At 31.1% G+C, this 21,536-nt stretch overlaps 1 protein-coding gene across 1 annotated transcript; it reads left to right on the top strand.

Annotated features, from left to right (window-relative positions):
• The first annotated feature begins 2,065 nt into the window (after nt 1-2,065).
• Nucleotides 2,066-20,600, top strand: LOC143059542 (solute carrier family 35 member F5-like). The gene is made up of 13 exons (XM_076233060.1): nt 2,066-2,198; nt 2,807-3,083; nt 3,949-4,086; nt 5,088-5,162; nt 6,284-6,356; nt 8,274-8,330; nt 9,376-9,512; nt 10,168-10,337; nt 12,774-12,940; nt 13,356-13,515; nt 13,967-14,057; nt 15,555-15,709; nt 16,391-20,600. The coding sequence occupies exons 2-13, from the start codon at nt 2,979-2,981 to the stop codon at nt 16,449-16,451; spliced, it is 1,389 nt and encodes a 462-aa protein (XP_076089175.1). The 5' UTR covers nt 2,066-2,198; nt 2,807-2,978; the 3' UTR covers nt 16,452-20,600.
• The last annotated feature ends 936 nt before the right edge of the window (nt 20,601-21,536 follow it).

Here is a 21,536-nt window from a genome sequence, read left to right as displayed (position 1 = left end):
TGACGGCATACATATGACGGTGATAGGTACACTTTATAACAAAAAACACACACGTCCTATCTCTTCTTTGTTACAGCCATAAAATGTCAATGATGTAACTGATATATCGGGGTTTGAACATAACGTCTATTTATATCCTTTTGCAATTATGGGTTAAACTGACAAACAATTAAATCATTATTGCAAATGATCGAATGATAGTAAGCGAATTTTACAGGAACAAACGAAACAGATTCCTTTAGGCTCTTCAACTTAGTTTATTTGGTAAGTTTAACTTATTTGATTCGAGCGTAAATAATTAGTCTTCTGTTGAAAAAACGTGTGTCTGGTGTGCACAATTTTAATTCTGGTATCTATGATGAAAATCACCATTATAAATCAAAGTACGGTCTTCGATATAGCAAGCTATAAAGGATAAGTCAACAGTGCAGTCCACGTTTCTTTGTTAACATATGTAATAACGTCAGAAATAAAATGGTAACCAACATGGCAAACTTCGGGGCGATTTAATTTTTTCTGCTTGCTTATCAACAGCAACCGTACAAGAAATTCGGAAAACCCGGTTATTTTTTTGGTTCAGACCTCAATTTTGAACAAATATATCATGTTATGGAGGGGTATTTGCAAAAAATACCAGTCGAGGGACTGTGAAATTTCCGAAGCCGCTAGGCGAGGGAAATTTGGTCCCAAGACTGGTATTTCTCTCAAATACCCCTCCATAACATGAAATGTCTGTTTAATTACACCGAAAAGGTTTTGTTAGAAACTGTCTGTACAGAGAAGGGAAATCGTAGTCCCGCGGGAATTATACATGTACTTGTATACGCGTTAGTGCTGTTTTTTTGTAACGTCATGGTATCTATGTGTTAAATCATTGTTATTCCATCATTAAATTGTTCATTTATATATACGTTTTTTTTTTACACTTTATATCTGACATTTTTGTTGTAAAAGTTTTAACTCAATCAATAGTGCTTAACCATGTTGTCTTTTAATGAACATGTTAAAGTTAGAAAGGTTCCGAATAGTTTTGGTTGGAAGACGCTCGCGAGGGTAAAAACGCAATATCCAAAATGGCAAATACCAGGGTATTTGAGGCAAATTCACCGGCAATGGTGAAAAACAGGCAAATTCGTTTGAAATGAGGAAAAAATATTAGAATATGCGAAAAATACACTGGCTATCAACCAATCAAAATTTAGCATCCTTACATAAGATGCAATTAATAAGACAATGACATTTCTCTAATATTTTTTATTTTTTTTATTTTTTATAAAATTTTGATTATAAAAAAAAGAGACAACCATCAGAGTTAGAATGAAATGGAAGCCAGCAATTTTATGCCACCGTACAGGTTTGTGTGGCAAACTTACATATTTGTCCGCTTTCACAGTTAAGGTGGCTGGGGTATCTTCCAGCATGTTGGAATTTGAAATAGCTTACAAAACTGGGTCTAGATCTATGATACAATGTGCAAACTTCGAGAGAGTAGTATGAATTTTTTGTCTGACACTTTTCATGTGGATCTTTTTATAATAATGATCCCATTTTTTCTTTTTCTTATCTGAAAGCAAATTATTAACTAATAGCTACCTTTTCACATTGTATCTTAATATATGATGGTGTAGTTTTCTTTTAATCTCACAAAATTTGGTTTTCCATGCATAATCTATACAAAATCTGACCTTTACACTGTATTTTGAAAACTTATTAAAAAAAATTCTGAGGATTTAGATTAAGACCACTATCTACCCTTACTAAGGTGAGGTTTAGGAATTACTTAATATGTAATGCTCGTCAAACTTAAAGTATCAATTTTATTTTTTTTATTTTTTAAATTTCCACTTAGTACATCCTTTATATCTTATGATTATTTATACCTGTCATTTATTCATATTAATCACATTTTTCGAGGTATTTAATTTCATTGACGTACATGTACGTTGCTGTGTATAATTTATGAAATAGTTTTTGGTGGCAATTATCTCTCTCTTCAATGTGACCAGGTAAGGAACAATCTGGCGACAACTTATTTTAACCGGTTTCGATTTTTGTTTATTTTCGATTAACAACTTCCGGGTCTTTGACAGATTACGTTTTTGTAAAATTAATCTCTATTTCCCCTGGATTACAGATATTTTTACTACAGTGTATCGCAGACACCAATTTTTATAGAATTTGAATAATAAACATTCCTAGTAAGTAATTATGAGGTTAACTTATGCTGAACAAATACAACTGTTAACAATGTCAAGGGTAATAGACAAAAAAATCAAAAGTCGATGTGCATAATTTACACATAAAATAAGCTTTTAAATCAGTAACTAAAGGTTCATCATGCATGTTACATATTGGAAAACATGGAATATTTGCACTAAAACAGAAAAACTCAAATCATCACCGTAGTCACTTTGGCTGTAGTCAATGTCAGTTGTTTATTTCTTGGTAGTGTTGTGTCCCTGATTCACGTTCCCCCTAGTACCTGTTCACCAAAGGTCTATTTACCCTGATTTTTATTACATCGCAATATGAGTAAAAAAATATGTTTCAAAACATGATATATGACGTATGCTTGTACATTTGTAACATGCATATGATATTAAAACAAAAAAAATCCTCATCCAAAATCATTAAAGATGTTATTTTCATATTTGATTTAATTAAAAAATATACGTTTACGTTGCACATTTAGTGAAATTATGACATTCATATATATTTGTATGACTTTGTTGCCAAAAAAAATCATGACAACTCTAGAACATGTACATTTAGAAGGGTTTGTAATATTTTGTTTTTCATTTTTCAGGTTTTGATTGTAAGAGCTTATAAGAAAAATCAACAATATGTAGTACTTCATGTAAATGTGTATTAACTGAAATAGTGAATTATGTTTAGTTACTTTCTCTTTTGATGGGTCTCTGCAATCTGTAAAATGATTAAGACCCATCATTGAGAAAAATTAAAACCTATTCATCAAGATGTTGGGAACAACAAGATTGACCAAAGTCCAGAGACTGGTTCTTGGTATAATAGTTCTATTGGTTGTAGATTTAATCTGGGTTGGATCATCAGAGTTAACAGAGGTAATATTTACAAGTAAAAAAAAAAAGAAATTTACAGATCACATGACTGGAGTGTTGATTATGGCATGAGCTGTGTGGGATAGAAATTGACCTTATGTAAGTCCTCATAAGCCACATATACATTTACATGCATATATGATTTCAATTGATTTTGAAAAAATCAATTACATTTGTACAAAAAGGATTAATTTTGGTCTGTTTTTTAAGGTAATATATCATGTATCAGTTCAATTTTCAAATATTTCCAGACTTTGCATAGAGTTTTTTGTTGCATTTTTCAACTCGAAATAAACAATCAAAGGTATTGGTATTCATTTGCATACAGTCAATTTCTATTCGACACAGCTCACAGGTTAAATGCAAACTAGATAGGTGGAGAAATAAACCACAATGTAGTGTAAACACAACAAGAGTACACAAATCCATCAAACAAATACCAACATTTTATACATTACACTAAAAAACGTTTTGAGGTGCTACGCTTACACTACATGTATTGGGCTATTTGTATTAATGATTTTGTAAAATTAAACATAACCAAATGATAGGAACAGTTAAACACTAATACACACCCTCATTGCTTTAAAATAAATGACATTGATTTTATCAAATTGATAACAAGAGCCATTGTAAGCCGTACTATTTATGTCACATCAGATGGAAAAAGAGACAACTTCCCAACAAAAAAGCAGAAAACAGTCCACTGGGCACCAATAGGTCTTCAACATAGCGAGAAAATTGTGCAGTCGGATGCGAGAATCAGCTGGCCCCTAAACAAAAATGTGTACCAGTCCAAACTCCAAAACATATAAAAATCTATAATTGAAAAATACATTTATGATACAAGATTATTTTATTTTTTCAGTACCTGTTTAAAGAAGAAGATTTTAATAAACCATTTTTTACAACTTATGCCAAGACCAGCATGTTTATGATATATTTGTTTGGCTTCCTGTTTTGGGAACCATGGCGAAGACAGTGTAGAAATGGTGGTAATTTACCTGTAAGTTATATGTTAATTAATACCATAACATTTGGTAGAGTGGAACATAATGTGCATTGTATCTTCCACAGTTATATTGTCTAATTTTTTAGCTATTTTCACGTTTCTTGATCAGCATAATCAGCAATGATCAGTATGCAAAATATTTTCTAGTAAAAAGTTTAAACAAGAAATTATCTGAAGCTGGAATTATGCATGCATGGCTAAGGGGCAGGGGTTAGTTAGTTTATACTGAAAAGATAGTGAAAGTAAAATTAACCTTAGTCATGCACACATGGCTAACCCTATTTAGTGGGGTTAGTTTTCATCATACATTTCTAATCAATCTTCCAGAATTCAAAATTATTCTAGATTCAAATAATTCCTTGTTTTTAGTGTTCTCCCTAGATATTTCATTTAACATCCTTGTAAACAAGAAACTTTGAAATACTATCTTGTTTTTAATAATTATAGCATCTCATTTATTACATAATCTTTAAGAAAACCAAAACAGATAGCATCACATTCAATAAATATAGCATCACATTACCATGATGCTTAACAGCCCTAGGGAGTGGGTCTCTGGGTCCTAAGCGTGACACTGGATTGTCCATTTTTTGTAAGCGTGACATGTGAAAGTTTATTGTGCCGTGAAAACGGAAAAAGAAGGCTAGCGGGACACGGGAAATTACAAAAAAATGATAATTGCTGATGTACATAGTGTAAGCGGGATACGGGAATCTGACAAAACAGTAAGTGGGATCTGGTATCAGAACCCCTTAATGAGACCCCTAGAAAGAACACTGGACCGTCACTGTTAGGAGCACCAACCCTGGCTTGAATATCATGAATATCTTGTGGTCTTTCCCATGTTTCCCAAAACCATAAATTTTAAAAATATACATTAATATTAAGACTTCATTTTGATACATGTATTTGCACTAAGCTAAGATTTTCATGCTGTCTAATTAGCTAGATTATGAGGTTAGTTTCATATTATGTGTATGTGTTTACATTTTCAGAATTTAATTTCTCAATTGCAAGATGACAACATTGAAGAAGAAAGACCTAGTAGTCCAGACTCTAATCATACTCTGGTAAGATTGGTGTTATAGTACTTCATTCTTTTCTTTAAGAGCCGTCTTCTTCTATGTACAGGAACTACCGGTAGGCATTTTTTAAAGATGATTTTCTGGTGAGTTATGGTCCTTGGACTTATAAAATTCACTAAAATAATAAATTTTTCACACTTTTTTTTGTCATGCTTGAAGGGATTGACTTGATATTTGTTATACAGTTCACACCATGACAAGTTAAAGATTATGTTAGCAATTTGTTCCAGCATAATTAATTTCAACTGGTAGGTAACTATGTATTGAAATGCAATACTCTCAGAATACTTGTTGACCTTGAAGTTTGAATTTTGTGGTCATTTCTCAAAATTTCGCAATGATAAACGCACACAATAATTTCTAAATTTACAGTATTAATTATGATATAATCAAATATATATACTTATATTCATTTATATATAGGTAATACGATAAAAGAAAAAAGTCTGCAACCAATTGCAAAGCAGCATTATGTATTTTTTTACTAGATGCAATGAGTCTTTTCATTCATCCAAGTCACAATTTGTAAAAATTAAACCATTATATGTCAAAGTACAGCCTGCAACACGGATCCTTGACTCCACCTTACAGCAACCTATTAAGGGCCTAAAAAATTATTAATGTAAAACCATTCAAACAGGAAAACCAACAGTCTTATCTATAAAAAAAATAGAAACATTTTTTAAACCACATAAAAAAACAACTAACACTAAACAGCAGGTTCCTGACTTAGGACAAGGTTTAAACTTAATAACAGGTGCCAACCTTAGGACAGGGTTTAAACTTAATAACAGGTGCCAACCTTAGGACAGGGTTTAAACTTAATAACAGGTGCCAACCTTAAAACTAACCTGAACTATTAGTGTACATTGTAACATTAAAATATAGAAAGACACACTATAAAATGTCAAATGCCTTAACTCAGTCAAAAACACATGTTACATGTGTTAACAAAACCAAGTAAACATACACAGAAGGATGAAATTTGATCTATGACACAATATTAATACATTATTAATAAAAACACATTCATCAAAAGCAATATTTTACTGAGAATGTATGTACATGTGTTACTTTCTTGTAGTTATTGTTTTTTCATTGTACAGAGTGATCCAGTTTATGTACCAGTACGGAGGGGTGAGGATAAAACCAGTGGCACTGAATCTGATGATTGTAGCTGTAAGTATTGATCAATGATAACTTAACTAGTGGCAGTTGACCATAGATGAATTGGACTATTGTTTTAAGATCCCTTTATTATGTTTATGTAGTCAGGTATGTATGCATCATAAGCTTTCAGATTTTAGGGTTTTGGTAACCAAAGTATTTCAGTCCCTTTTGGTTAATGATCCATCCATTCTTGGGAGTGTCTAATTTCCTAACATTACAAAACTCTTACAAATATTGTATTGTAATTGGTGCCCTGTACAAGAAGTGAATAATCAACAATTATCTCAGTTTTATTTAGGAGCTTGAGGGTGTAAAAATTTCAGAAAAAATTTAACACTTTTTTTCATTACAAATTTTATTTATTACCTTAAGTAGTTGTTACTTTATCATATGGTACAAAAATCATTCAAAAAAATCAATTCGTGTTGGCCACAGATGAATTTTAAAATTAAGATATCATTGAAAGAGCTACAAATTATCTCCCTTTGGTGCAAAAATGCCATTTTTTGGCATTAGAATTAAAATATCTTTTTTTACTCATCGGTGACCTATATTTTTTATTATTATTTTCAAATAAGCTGTAGTTAAACTAAACTATTGTAAAATTTGAGTGATTTCTGTTATTAAGTTCTTTTTTAATTCGATATTACCTCTATTTCTCCTATTAGTTTAACAGAAAAAAAGGTACCTTTACAAAAATGTATGTTTCTTTGGAAGGCAGATTGTGAGCATAAATGAAGGGTGACCCCATTTTTTATTTCATTTTTCTATTCAGCATAAGATAAAGTTCATTTATAGAAAAATATAGCGAAGTCCTATATTAAATAAAAATTCAATTTAGACCCGCAAGCCCCTTAATATAGATAAATGTCAAAATAATTCTGAATGGTTGATTGAAGATTTTTTATTGTCTGTGTAATCAGATGTAAACATGGTAAAAGGAGTAATCATTAATCAGCAGAAAATAACGACTGAATTTTCAGATAAGGGTTTGTGCTTTCCTGATGAAAGTCTATCCAGAAAAGCACTTCAGACACATAAGAGTGTTACTTATATTTTATTTGACGCAATTCATCACAAAGTGTTTGTTCAGGAAGATTAATTATCATGTCTTATCAACATTCAATTACTTTCATTACTTTTGTGAGTGCCTCTTTTCACCAAAAACACACAGAAACAAACATATTAAAACAAAAGCAACAACAACTGTGGTCTCCAAAGAGGAAAAAAAGAAAAGATTAATAAAAAGATACCCCGTACAAAATGGAATAAAAATAAAAACATAATACATATGTAAAGTTTTTTTCTTCATTAATTTAGAAAAGAAGAACTGAGTGTGATTATGTTAGATTTGGGGCTTACACAATTTTATGCCCCATTTATGGGCGTTATGTTTTCTGGTATGTGCATCCATTCATCCGTCCGTTCGTTTGACTGTTCTGTTCATCTGTCTGTCCCGCTTCAGGTTTAAGTTTTTATTCAAGGTAGTTTTTGACGAAGTTGAAGTCCAATCAACTTGAAACTTAGTACACATGTTCCCTATGACATGATCTTTCTAATTTTAACGCTAAATAAGAGATTTTACCCAATTTTCACAGTCCATTGAACAAAGAAAATGATAGTACTGATGGGGCATCTGTGTACTATGGACACATTCTTATTTCAGAATAAATGAAGACTTTTCTATAACTTTTATGCCCTTCCTAGGAGCTTTATGTTTTTCAGTCTGTGTGTTTGTTCGTCTGTATGGCTTCAGGTTTGGTTTTAAAAAAAAATTGAATGTCCAAGGTAAAATCTTCAACAAACCAGAGGCTGCTATATGATGTTGACTTATTTTATTTGAACTTTTGTATAAATTGTTATATGATGTTTAGTTGCAGTCAAAACTTTATACATTAATACATTCAATATTTTATCTCGTTTCAGTATCATCGGGAAAGTCAGTAAGGTTCAATAAAGTTTCAGAAGTAAGACATCTCTCAGGTACTATTTTATTAGGACAAACAAATAAAATTATATGTTGTGAGGTTCAATAAAGGTTCAGAATTTATAAATATGTGTGAAATAATTTATTTGTCGTGTAAATAAAAAGATTTGAAATCTTATGTGAGAATCATAACTGTCTAGTTGAAAAGAATGACAAACTTATGCCAAATATTTAAAAACAACAAAAAAGACAACATTTCTAAAAAAAGCTTCATAAAATACTAATGAATGAGCAACTTGAGGGGTCCGTAGGTGACCTGTTGCAAGGCAAAATTTCTGTCCCTTTCCAATATACCCTCATTTTCCAGTGGCAGTCCAAATTTCCCAGACCATCATCCTTGATGGCCCGTTTTATAAGACCTACCTATTGTATTAGATGTTAACTTGTTTTTATCCTAAACATGCATGAAATATTTGCCACTGGACGTTAAGCAACCAACAATCAATCAATCAATCTTTGTAGGGCATTAAGTTTTTTTAAGAGTTTATTTTCAATTACATGTACTATAGAAATAAGAAATATGAAATACAAAATATTTTATTAATAGCATATAGATACAACAAAGAATAAAATTTAAACAATCTTAACTAAAATTAATACTACACAAGTATCAAAGTATATGTGTTCCAAGGGGAGTAACTCTAGTGTAAAAAATGTATGTACAATGTATAGTGAACTATATAAGGAGATAACTCTGTAAAAATAAGCTGAACATTTAAACCGAGTTCTATTGTTAAGGATATATTAAGCTTTACAATGATCAAAATAAGTGTTTGTCAAACTGCTGTTGTGACATATCCAATGACGTTTCTCCAATGACGTGTTTGTCAAACTGCTGTTGTGACATATCCAATGAAGTGTTTGTCAAACTGCTGTTATGACATATCCAATGATATTTCTCCAATCAAGTGTGGGGTTCAAGTCATATCACAAATAGTTCCAACTTTGTATGGTTTCAGAGTAGTTGCAGCTCTATGAAATCAGTCTGTTCCCTTAGTAGTAAAATATTATGATAAACTAATTGTTTTTTTATTGATACAGAGACCTATGCAGAGGATGCCAATCTTGCTAGATTGTCCTATTCGGCCTCACTGCTGGCAGAAGAGGCAAAATTAAGATCTATGAGCAAATTATCTGTCAAACAAGTCATGAAGTTAGCTATATTTTTCTGTATATTGGTGAGTTTGAACATTACAGTATTAACAGGGTACTGTCAGATTTCACGAACGATTTTTAAAAGATTTGATGTTAAAAAGAAAAATCTAACAGAAGATTATATTTTTCAGGGTTTAAAAAAAGCTAACCCTAATTAGTATTAGATTGAATTTGCAAATGATTAATTTTAATTTAGAATAAAAGAAAACCTGAGGTATATATAAGTTATGCACAATTGTCTAAAGACGATTATAGGTCAACACATGATTTTCTTAACACAATGAATTGTCTTTAAAATGTATAAATCTCTTACCAGCATCTAGTCTGGAAAAGTTATGAAAAATATAACAAAGACAATCCTGTTAAAGAAACTACTGATAGCTGCTTCTTACACTACAAGATAGATATGCATATTTTTTTGGTTATTGGTCAAAGGGAGGTAATTGGGTCTACCATCAGTTTTAAAGTACATTTAACCTGTTTAGATGAAGCAAATACCAATTTTTTAACGAAATTTCTAATCAGAGAAATATGTTGGATCAACTTCTGTTAGAGAAAAAAGAGTAGATTGTTTGTGTCATTGAGACAGCAATCCATCAATTTATATTTTTGTGTCTAGCTTTATCAGAACACATATAAGTGTTTCCTTTATTCTCATAATACCTTTAAATATTTCAGTGGTTTTTTGCTAATTTTTCCTACCAACAAGCTTTGTTGGATACTCAAGCTGGTGTAGTGAACGTCCTATCATCTACGTCAGGGTTGTTTACCTTAATATGTGCAGCTATATTTCCCAGCTCAGGAGCAGACAGATTTTCATTATCAAAACTAGTAACAGTTTTAGTCAGGTAAGATGATAACATGGAAGCATGTTTCTTTAATTTGACAATGGCAGCAGTTCTAAACATATGTTGATTGTCCTGAATTTTATGAATGGTTTTATAATTAATTTCTTAATAATCTACATTAATTGTGCATCTGCTTCTGCCTTTTGGTGGCCACAATTATTTCTGATTATTCTGCCTCTTTTGGTCAAACAAATGTGTGGGCATATGCTTAAGTTCATGGAATTTATCTAAAAAATAGTTCATGAAATACTTTTGCAATGAAAAATATCAACACATACTATCATTGCACAAAATATATGATAAACAGCTATTTTATTTTAAAGGCAATCAATTTTCATCTCTAATCTATCAAAATAAACTGTTCATTTTAAAAGCAAGGCAAAAAATACATTCAAACTCACAAGTCAGAAATAAAGTGACAAAACCAAAGCAAAAAGGTAAAAAAAAAGTAAAAGAAATCAACAATTTACCAAAAACAACATAGAAAATAAAAGACTGATCATCATGAACCCCACCAATAAAAAGTGTTTTAAATGAAGAAATTCTTAATAAAAAGAAAGGGAGGTAATGCCTTTTTTTAGCTCACCTGGCCCAAAGGGCCAAGTGAGCTTTTCTCATCACTTGGCGTCCGGCGTCCGTCGTCTGTCGTCCGTCGTCCGTCGTCCGTCGTCCGTCGTCGTCGTCGTCCGTCGTTAGCTTTTACAAAAATCTTCTCCTCTGAAACTACTGGGCCAATTTTTACCAAACTTGGCCACAATCCTTATTAGGGTATCTAGTTTAAAAATTGTGTCCGGTGACCCGGCCAACCAACCAAGATGGCCGCCATGGCTAAAAATAGAACATAGGGGTAAAATGCAGTTTTTGGCTTATAACTCAAAAACCAAAGCATTTAGAGCAAATCTGACATGGGGTAAAATGGTTAATCAGGTCAAGATCTATCTGCCCTGAAATTTTGAGATGAATCGGACAACCCGTTGATAGGTTGCTGCCCCTGAATTGGTAATTTTAAGGAAATTTTGCTGTTTTTGGTTATTATCTTGAATATTATCATAGATAGAGATAAACTGTAAACAACAAAAATGTTCAGTAAAGTAAGATCTACAAATAAGTCAACAGGACCAAAATGGTCTGTTGACCCCTTTAGGAGTTATTGCCCTTTATAATCAATTTTTAACCATTTTTCGTAAATCTTAGTCATCTTTTACAAAAATCTTCTCCTCTGAAACTACTGGGCCAATTTTTACCAAACTTGGCCACAATCATTATTAGGGTATCTAGTTAAAAAATTGTGTCCGATGACCTGGCTGACCAACCAAGATGGCTGCCATGGCTAAAAATAGAACATAGGGGTAAAATGCAGTTTTTGGCTTATCACTCAAAAACCAAAGCATTTAGAGCAAATCTGACATCAGGTAAAATTGTTTATCAGGTCAAGATCTATCTGCCCTGAAATTTTGAGATGAATTGGACAACCCGTTGATAGGTTGCTGCCCCTGAGTTGGTAATTTTAAGGACATTTTGCTGTTTTTGGTTATTATCTTGAATATTATTATAGATAGAGATAAACTGTAAACAGCAAAAATGTTCAGCAAAGTAAGATCTACAAATAAGTCAACAAGACCAAAATGGTCTATTGATTTCTTTAGGAGTTATTGCCCTTTATAGTCAATTTTTAACCATTTTTCGTAAATCTTAGTTATCTTTTACAAAAATCTTCTCCTCTGAAACTACTGGGCCAAATTAAACCAAACTTGGCCACAATCATCATTGGGGTATGTAGTTTAAAAATTGTGTCCCGTGACCCTGGCCAACTCACCAAGATGGCCGCCATGGCTAAAAATAGAACATAGGGGTGAAATGAAGATTTTGGCTTATAACTCTGAAACCGCAGCCTGTAGAGCAAATCTGACATCGAGTAAAATTGTTTATCAGGTCAAGATCTATCTGCCCTGAAATTTTCAGATGAATCTGATAACCTGTTGTTGGGTTGCTGCCCCTGAATTGGTAATTTTAAGGAAATTTTGCTGTTTTTGGTTATTATCTTGAATATTATTATAGATAGAGATAAACTGTAAACATCAATAATGTTAAGCAAAGAAGATTTACAAATAAGTCAACATGATGGAAATGGTCAATTGACCCCTAAGGAGTTATTGTCCTTTATAGTCAATTTTTAACAATTTTCATAAAATTTGTAAATTTTAACTAACATTTTCCACTGAAACTACTGGGCCAAGTTCATTATAGATAGAGATAATTGTAAGTAGCAAGAATGTTCAGTAAAGTAAGATGTACAAACACATCACCATCACCAAAACACAATTTTGTCATGAATCCATCTGCTTCCTTTGTTTAATATTCACATAGACCAAGGTGAGCGACACAGGCTCTTTAGAGCCTCTAGTTTTTGGATATTATTGAACTGGTTTATTGCAGTATTGGTGGTATTGTGATGGTGAGCCTAGCTGATATGAATATGGAGAAAGGGATACCAGCAGGAGCTCTATGGGCTGTGCTGGGTTCAATGCTCTATGCTTTTTATCTAGTTTCTCTTCGAAGAAATGTTGACCATGAAGATAAACTAGATATTCCTATGTTTTTTGGTAAGTTAGCATATAACTAATTATAATATATATAGTTTTCATTTTTCTCCAATATATATGTACAGGTGAACCTCATATTTAAATGTTCAAGTAATAAAAAAATATTCAATAGGCTTGAAAGCAGACTTCAGCAAAAATCATGAAATAAGATATTCATAGTAAAGAAAGTTTTCATTTGTCTACGAAAATTGGTAAACAAATGCAAATTTGAAGCTCTTTTTTAACATATTACATCTACTTAAATTTGTATCCCATAAATAACAAGGAAACAGCAGTATATGAAAATGATCATCTGGTCAGGGAAAGCTTATATCAGCTGGTCAGGGAACGCTTATATCAGCTGGTCAGGGAAAGCTTATATCAGCTAAGATTAAAAGAAACAAATGTAAGAATCAACATATTATTTGTTTTACAGGTTTTGTAGGGTTTTTCTGTGTGATATTTATATGGCCAGGCTTTTTCATAACTCACTATAGTAAAGAAGAGACATTCCAGTGGCCAAATGGGAAGCAATGGCTGTTTATATGTATAAATGGTTTAATAGGAACTGTTGTGTCAGAATTTTTATGGCTGTGGTAAGAATTTGAGAAAATAATTATACTTAAAATCTAATGCAAGCAATTTATTTTCATGTTAAACTATGTTACTACATATACAAAACAAGCAAAAAAAAAGAATTGCAGTAAAGTTTTTTTGCTTTACAGGCTTATGCTTATTATGATATCAGATGTTATTATAAAACATATAGACAGAAGAAGATGTGGTATGAGTGCCAATGAAACAACTCTCCATCCAAATCACAAATTCTTAAAAGTAAACCATTATAGATCAAAGTACGGCCCTCAATACGGGGCCTTGGCTCAAACCAAACAGCATGCTATAATGGAGTCCCAAAAAATGACAGGTGTAACACCATTCAAGCAGGAAAACCAATGGTATAATTTATATATATAGAAAAAAGAACACTTATGAACCACTTCAACAACCAACAGGTAAAGTACTATACATGTTTTACTTTTATTTCAGGGGATGTTTTCTGACATCATCACTCATTGCCACACTATCACTGAGTCTCACTATACCACTTACTATGTTAGCAGATGTTATTTTTAAAGGAGTAAGTTTCCATTAACTTCAACTTTTGTTATAATGTTAGGTGGTACCTAACACTACAGGGAGGTAACTCTGTAATGTTAGGTGGTACCTAACACTACAGGGAGGTAACTCTGTAATGTTAGGTGGTACCTAACACTACAGGGAGGTAACTCTGTAATGTTAGGTGGTACCTAACACTACAGGGAGGTAACTCTGTAATGTTAGGTGGTACCTAACACTACAGGGAGGTAACTCTGTAAAAATCATCTGAACATTTTAATTACATTCTATTGTTAAGGAAATGTTAATAAAATTTAGTAGTTGTCAAGCTGCTATACATCCAATGAAATTTTGATAATAAATTGTGGTTTAAGTGGTTTGAAATTTTTGTATTTTTGTCAAAGGGTCAATAATAAATATTCTGTCAAAATTGTATGAAAATTAAACGATCCAAAAATAATTTCGTTCAAGGTGCTTGGTACTTCCTTAAGGCTGTGAATTTTGATTGAAATAATGAATTTTTATCTTCACTGCATCTCACATGGAATTTCAGTGATGCTTGTGCTCCTTATCAAATGAGTCAAAAGAATCAGGAAAAAAGCCTTATTTTACATTACAATTTAGGATAATCTCCCTTATGACATCCCATTTATTGTGTCACAGTCAAAGTATGACATCAAAGCTACATTAGTATCTTTTTTTGAAAGCCTTTTTCCTGAAGTAGAAGAATGGTTATATCCATTCGAATGAAACTGACAGAAAACAATGTTAAAACATGTATTTAAAATCTGTCATATGCCATCTGGGCTTGTGCGTACTTCCCATAGCATCAATTGTCAATTGATGCCATGTAAATAAGTGATGTTATCCAATCAAAATGAACGTTATAAACGTTGTTGCATTAAAATAGTTATTATACTATCATGATTATAGTCTTTGTTTTTTGAAATCTTTAATAATAAAACAAACGCCAAATAAATCCCCAAATTAATTGCCGTTTAAAGAAATAATTGTCAAATAAAAAAGATTGACTTTCTGCACATTGTATGTCAATATATATATAAAACATTTATACTTCAATAAAGGCATTTTTTTTGTGACATATAAAAATCCTGAAAATATCAAAGTGCTTGTGTTGAGAAAGAAATTCTGTTATAGTTGTTTGAAAATCAAGGGAGATAAAAAGTTCTGTATTGATCAAAATAAAAAAATCAGATTTCTAATTAACCTTCAATTAAATATTTAAGAGCCACTCATGGGGTTGTCCAAGTAACCAAATAATCACAAATTTTATGCCAACATGATCACATAATCATAATTTTATTTTAAAGAAGATAATGACTTAATAGAAAATACAGTCCTAGATTATCAAATAATCAAATAATCAAATAATCATGAAATATTTGGTATAATAATCAAATAATCACTATGAAAATGGCTAAGTAATCACTTAATTTAAAACGTCATGAGGAGGCTCAAAGTTCAAATTTGTAGTCAAGAAATTTTAATTTCATTTCAGATTCCATACACTTGGTTATTTTATGTTGGTACTTTACCAGTTTTTATTGCATTCTTTGCTGTGAGTTTACTAACCCATTACGAAAACTGGGATCCAGTGTTGATTGGATGTAAAAAAATTCTACATTGTATATGTAGAAAAAGAATTTTGCCAAGGTAAGAAGATAAGTAAAATGCAGTGTATATAAATAAGAAGATTTATGAGTGCCAGTGATACAACTCCCCATCTAGTTCACAATTAAAAAAAAAGTTAGCAAATATTGGTCAAATAGCTGCGATGGCTGACTGGTATAAGTAGTCAAACAACTGTATTGCTAGCTTGTCAACACTGAGGATGCGACTTCAAACTCCACACTTTACTGGTGTATTAAACCCCAATTTTAATTGACTTGGCATCCTCCACGGATAAAAATTGAACATCACGAAATAACACAATAGTGATGAAAGTGGCGTTAAACACAAATCAATCAATGTAGGGGTCACAACAGGCAATACTTTGTATACATATACATATATGTTTACATAACTTAAAAGATAAGTTACATAGTTTTAATTGTATATATATATAGAGAACGTTTTATCCTGTAAATAGCCAAGAGAAAACTTTCTGTATTGTCCGACATTGCGTTAGTTTTCGCGGGACCTCATAAATTCAAAATTTGAATTCAGTTCCTTACCTGGAAGAAGAAGATATTCATTAAAAAGTTTAAAAGATAAGAAAAAAATTGTTTTGAGATATTGACAGATACATATGTACAATGCTGGGGACATTTGGATGCAGCTGTTTTATTTATATATAATTTATCAATTTTATGCATAGATATATTTTAATTACAGATACAGAGAAGTGGACAGAGAACAAACAGAAAGTCTGATAAATGATAATAATGTCCAGTAATAGAACTGACCACAGTGACCAATGATATTATTTATGGACAACAAACAATATGTGTTTTTAATTATCTCACTTTTCATATTATCAGTGATAACTTTTAAGTTGTTGAGCATACTAGTCATATTTTATAAAGGTCACACATATTATGCAAACATATACTGAAAATTTAATGTGTTATAAATAGTATAAAATGTTAAAAAAACTGTTCACTAAAGTAATCTGTAGTAGTGTTCTACTTAACTAAGAGTTGTGGAAGGCCTTGTTTGAAGGTACAGTACAGTACAGTTAAACATTCTCCAATCAAGTTTATCTTATATAGTAGATATATAAGAATGACTATGAAGGTTGTCAAAGTTGCATGATTGAGTTGTGGAACAAATTCTTCAGGGTCAAATTGTTACTAATAGTATGTCCTTTAGAGGGGTACATTATAACACTATAGGGAGATAACTCTGTACAAATCATCCGAACGTTTTAATCATGTTCTATTGTTTAGGAAATATTTATAAGCTTCTCAATGACCAAAGTAAGACCAAAGTGTTTGTGCAATGAAATTTATCCAATAAAGTGTTCGGTTCAAGTTTTGGGGAAGACGGCTTCAAGCCGTCAATCCCCAATGGGGTTGACCAGAGTGACATTCCCTCACATCATTCATTTTGTTTTTATAGCGTGGAAAACCCCCAACAAATCTTACTGAGAATGATGAGATGGGGAGACACAAATGAATAAATTGACTTTAAACACTTTTTTACACATTTCCCTTCTGTTTCTCTCGAAATTATCGTATATTGAGCTCTCCTTTACACTATTTACGTTTCTTTACAATCCGGAAAAATCAGTATGTCGAGATATTCTAAATATATCCAACCTACATTATATTTTATAGTGACGTCATTGTTGGAATGCCACACTACGCATAAGCAGGGATATCCTTCACTGGTTGTTTCTCAAAGATCGTGCACTTATTAAAAAATAGTATTTGTTAAATTTAAACATAATGATGTTTGCTGTAGATGATTCAAACATCAACATGCAAAACTTTAATTTGTAGGTCAACAACTTTCAAAGTAAACAGGAAGTCTGAGGGGCTACATGAGATGGGGGAGAGAAACGATCTTTTCCATTTTTTTCTGTAAATCTCTGTTTTGAGAATCTTCCTCCAATTCAGGAGCACCTTAATTTATGAGCTAATTATCCACTAAAATAAATACTTAAAATGTGACATTTAGTATATGATAAGTAGTCTTCCATTAAAACTAAATTTTGTGTACCAACATAATCATTGTAATAGTTACAAAAAAAATTACAAATGTTGCATTTTGTAGTTTAAACCTCTTTATTCATGAAATTTTACAAATATTTCAAAATGTAGGATTTGGAAACAAGCTTCACACAGTTTACATCAATCATATTGTTATTTTTATTAGTACCTGTATCCCTGTGATGAGATATGTAACTGGGAACTTTATCAATGGAAATTTAAAACTGAATAGATTTTTCAGTCCTAACTTTCTTAAGAAAAAAATTTAAAATCTTAAGAGTACTGTTACAAAAAATGGAAAATGGCCCTAGCCTGCAGTTCAGTCGTACACTATTAAGATTTCAAAAATAATTGTAGTTATTGTTAAATGACAGAATTCAACTAGTTGGATTTTAGATAATTAACTATCAACTTTAATTGTATGTTTAGATTTAGAAGATTCAGATCTCTTCCATTGGTCTAAATTGAATTCTAAACTAAAGAAACGAAATTACATTAAACAACAATTGATTCCAATAGTGTCAACCTTCCGCATTTTCTAGCTGTTCTTTTTTTTCATTCTTTATATGAAGACTATCAAAAGATACACCCCCCCCCCGCCGCAAAAAAAAAATGAAATAGAAACAAGGGCCGTCTTTCCCCTCAGAGCTATTCAGCTCTTTGATTAGATTTTTTTGATGATTTTTTTTCTAAGAAGATATTTTTCCAGAATTTTATGAAAATCAAACAAACTCAACTAATTAAAGTCAAGATATTTGGTACCACCTTAAGCTCATTTTAAGTTTTTTTTTCATTAATGATGTTTGCAACTGAATTTGAATAAAGATAATTTGAGAGTGACTGTGTGATACAGGTTTCTGGTGAACCCCTTACACATTTTGGGTTACACTTCATAATTTGTATTTATTAAAATTTTTGTTCCTTCTAAAATTAAATCTATTTGTCTTTTTAAATGGTTAAAATTTTAGCAAAACACAATTCAGTCTGCATTAAATATTTTCCAACTAGATGTACTAGTTTCAAGACCAATATTCCTGTATTTTTCTTATGTGTCCAAAGTCCTAACAAAGTTTTGCAAAAGGTGAAACATTTGTGAGGGCCCTCATGGGGTTTTTGATTATGTGATTACTTGGCCGTTTTTTTAATGATTATTTGATTATTAAGCCAAATATTTCATAATTATTTGATTACCTAGGACTGTATTTTTAGTTTATGATTATTTGATTACTAAAGATAAGCAAATATTTAATGATTATGTGATTATATTGGCAAAAAAATGGTGATTATGTGATTACTAGGACCCCCCCATGAGGGGCCTCATTTATAGTTTTTGAATGTAGCAATAAGTATGCAGTTTGAACCTCAATATGAAGGTCACCGCTCTTGTAAGGTCAGATTTCTCAGTTCATGAGGATGACCTTTAACCATATAGGTTTGACTGTATATCATGTATATCAATTTATATGACAATGGGGGTCATGTTCACTAAGGTAACATATCATAGGGTTATACATTTTGATATTCCTATCAGAATACTCTACTAAAATCTAATATTTGAATAGGATATAATTTTGCATTTAAATATTTATATGGGTCATGATTTTCACAAAACTCATTTTTGAATGGATGAAATGTTTTAGCACACCTCCCCCTTGATATTTTTATCAATCTAAATCCAAACAATAAAAAGTTGATTAAAATCCCAATGCACCAACTGTGAATTTGTAAAAAACTACTGTAAATTTAGAAATAATTGTGTGCATTTATTATTGTGATTTTGCCATCTTAAACTAAACTGCGATTTTCACGATTTTGAGAAAATCCTGTTTGAATCATATATAAAATTCAAAATGCGAGTTTAAACTATTGTGATTATAACCCTGCCCAATTTTTCGCAATAATAAAAACATCACAATAATTTCTGAGTACCAGGGATAGTGAGCATTTTTTCATTTTGATGACATTTTCCATTTTAGAGTATCTTAGTTTATGTTTCCATTAAATTATACATTTACTGAATTCAAAAATAATTTATTGATTTTTTTTTAATTCATGGTATAAATACAATAAAAGATGGATTTTCAAATAATGACTCACTGTTGACAAAATTATCTATTTAAAGATTGCTGCAAAAGAAGATCGATTAAGTATACATTGTATTTCATCCATATTGTGACTGTTCAAGAATTTAAAGCTATTCTGGACGGTTGGGGTCAAATTTCTAAGACTGGACCACCCATAGTTTCTAAGACTGGACCGCCCATAATTTCTAAGACTGGACCACCCATAATTTGTAAAAAAATAATTTTACTTATAATTCTGAAATAAATTCTTAAAAAAATGCAACCATCCATATTTTAATAATCTTGGTGCTTTCCATACAATTTCCTGATAAATTTTGGACCAGTGAACTAGCCTTTGTCAGATCATTCTAAAATCCAAAGTTCAAAATCCACAGAAATGAAAATTTTATTTCATAAATATTGATCTCTCTTCATAATAATATAAATTGGACGACTGAAATACAGTTAAAGTAGGTTGATTAAGTAAGTCCATTAAAGATTGTTACCTCACTTTTCCAAATCATCTCCTTTTATATATGATTAATGTTTTTGAATGGGGACGTATGTTTTAAAACCCTCCTTTGTCCTGTATTGGAACCCCTCCTTTAAAAAATGGTTGGATCTCCCCCGTAAATGTATTTTTTTGGGACAAAAAGTTCATTTATTGTATACATATTATGTATCTTGTAAACATTATGCACTTTGAGATTTTTTGTTAAATATGTGATATAGTTTATTTTATGTTAAAATTCATTATGTATGCAAGGTACAATCTATGATTTGTGTCATTTGTTTTCAGAATCAATTAGAAATATATTTATAGCAGCATGATAGATTGTTTTTATTTAACACAAAATATGTCATTAATCATAAATCCATAAACTTTTAAACTATTTTAGAGATGTGTGATCATTTGAATTGATTTGTTCAATTGGGATAATTGGCTATTTAACTCAACATTTGTACCATATTATTTCAGTAATAATTTGCATAGTTTGCTAAAATTACTTCTATAAGGATTTATTATCCTTAAATAATGAATTTACATTTTTTTTTCATTTTTGCTTATTATCTTGAAAATTATAATAGATAGAAAAAAACTTAAATAGCAAAATTGATGGAAAGGACATGGTCTTCAAATTAGCCCAAATTGTCAGTAGACTCTGCATTGGAGTTTTTCCCCTTTAATGTTCCTTTTAATCATTGTTTTATGTTTATGGATTTTATTTTTTTGAAAACTGTAATAGAAGGATAGAAACTTTAAGATAGTACCCAACACTTTCACTAAAATTAATTTTGCTCGTTTAATTTTTATAAAAATTTGACAAGTATTTACTTTGACCCTTTATCAAAAATATAAAAAATTCAAAAATTTTGAACCAACCATTTTATCAGAAAAATTACACTGGTTGTATAGCAGTTTGACAAACACCAATTTTGATCACTAAGAAGCTTAATATATTCCCTTTACAACACAACTTATTTAAAACGTTTAGCTGACTTAACAGAGTTATCTCCTTGTAGTGTTAGGTACCACCTTAAATAGCAGAAATTATCATTAAGACAAGATTTGAAAATAAGCCAATTTTGTTGACTCTAATATAGAAGAGGGACAAAAGATACCAGAGGGACAGTCAAACTGATAGCTTGAAAATAAACTGACAACGCCATGGGTAAAAATAAAAATTCAAACAGACCAATAATAGTACAGAAGACACAACATAGAAAACTAAAATCTAAGCAACACGAGCCTCACCAAAAACT

This window comes from Mytilus galloprovincialis, chromosome 14 (genome assembly GCF_965363235.1).
Source record: "Mytilus galloprovincialis chromosome 14, xbMytGall1.hap1.1, whole genome shotgun sequence".
Classification (NCBI taxonomy): Eukaryota; Metazoa; Mollusca; class Bivalvia; order Mytilida; family Mytilidae; genus Mytilus; species Mytilus galloprovincialis.
This window is presented reverse-complemented; position numbering and strand designations above follow the sequence as displayed.

What these genes read in the sequence shown, in the direction of transcription:
- LOC143059542 (XM_076233060.1), top strand. Translation starts at nt 2,979, where the DNA reads ATGTTGGGAACAACAAGATTGACCAAAGTCCAGAGACTGGTTCTTGGT. An exon ending in CTAGTAACAGTTTTAGTCAG is followed by an intron (nt 10,338 to 12,773) that starts GTAAGATGATAA and finishes GGTTTATTGCAG; the next exon opens with TATTGGTGGTATTGTGATGG. An exon ending in AGAAAAAGAATTTTGCCAAG is followed by an intron (nt 15,710 to 16,390) that starts GTAAGAAGATAA and finishes TTTTAATTACAG; the next exon opens with ATACAGAGAAGTGGACAGAG.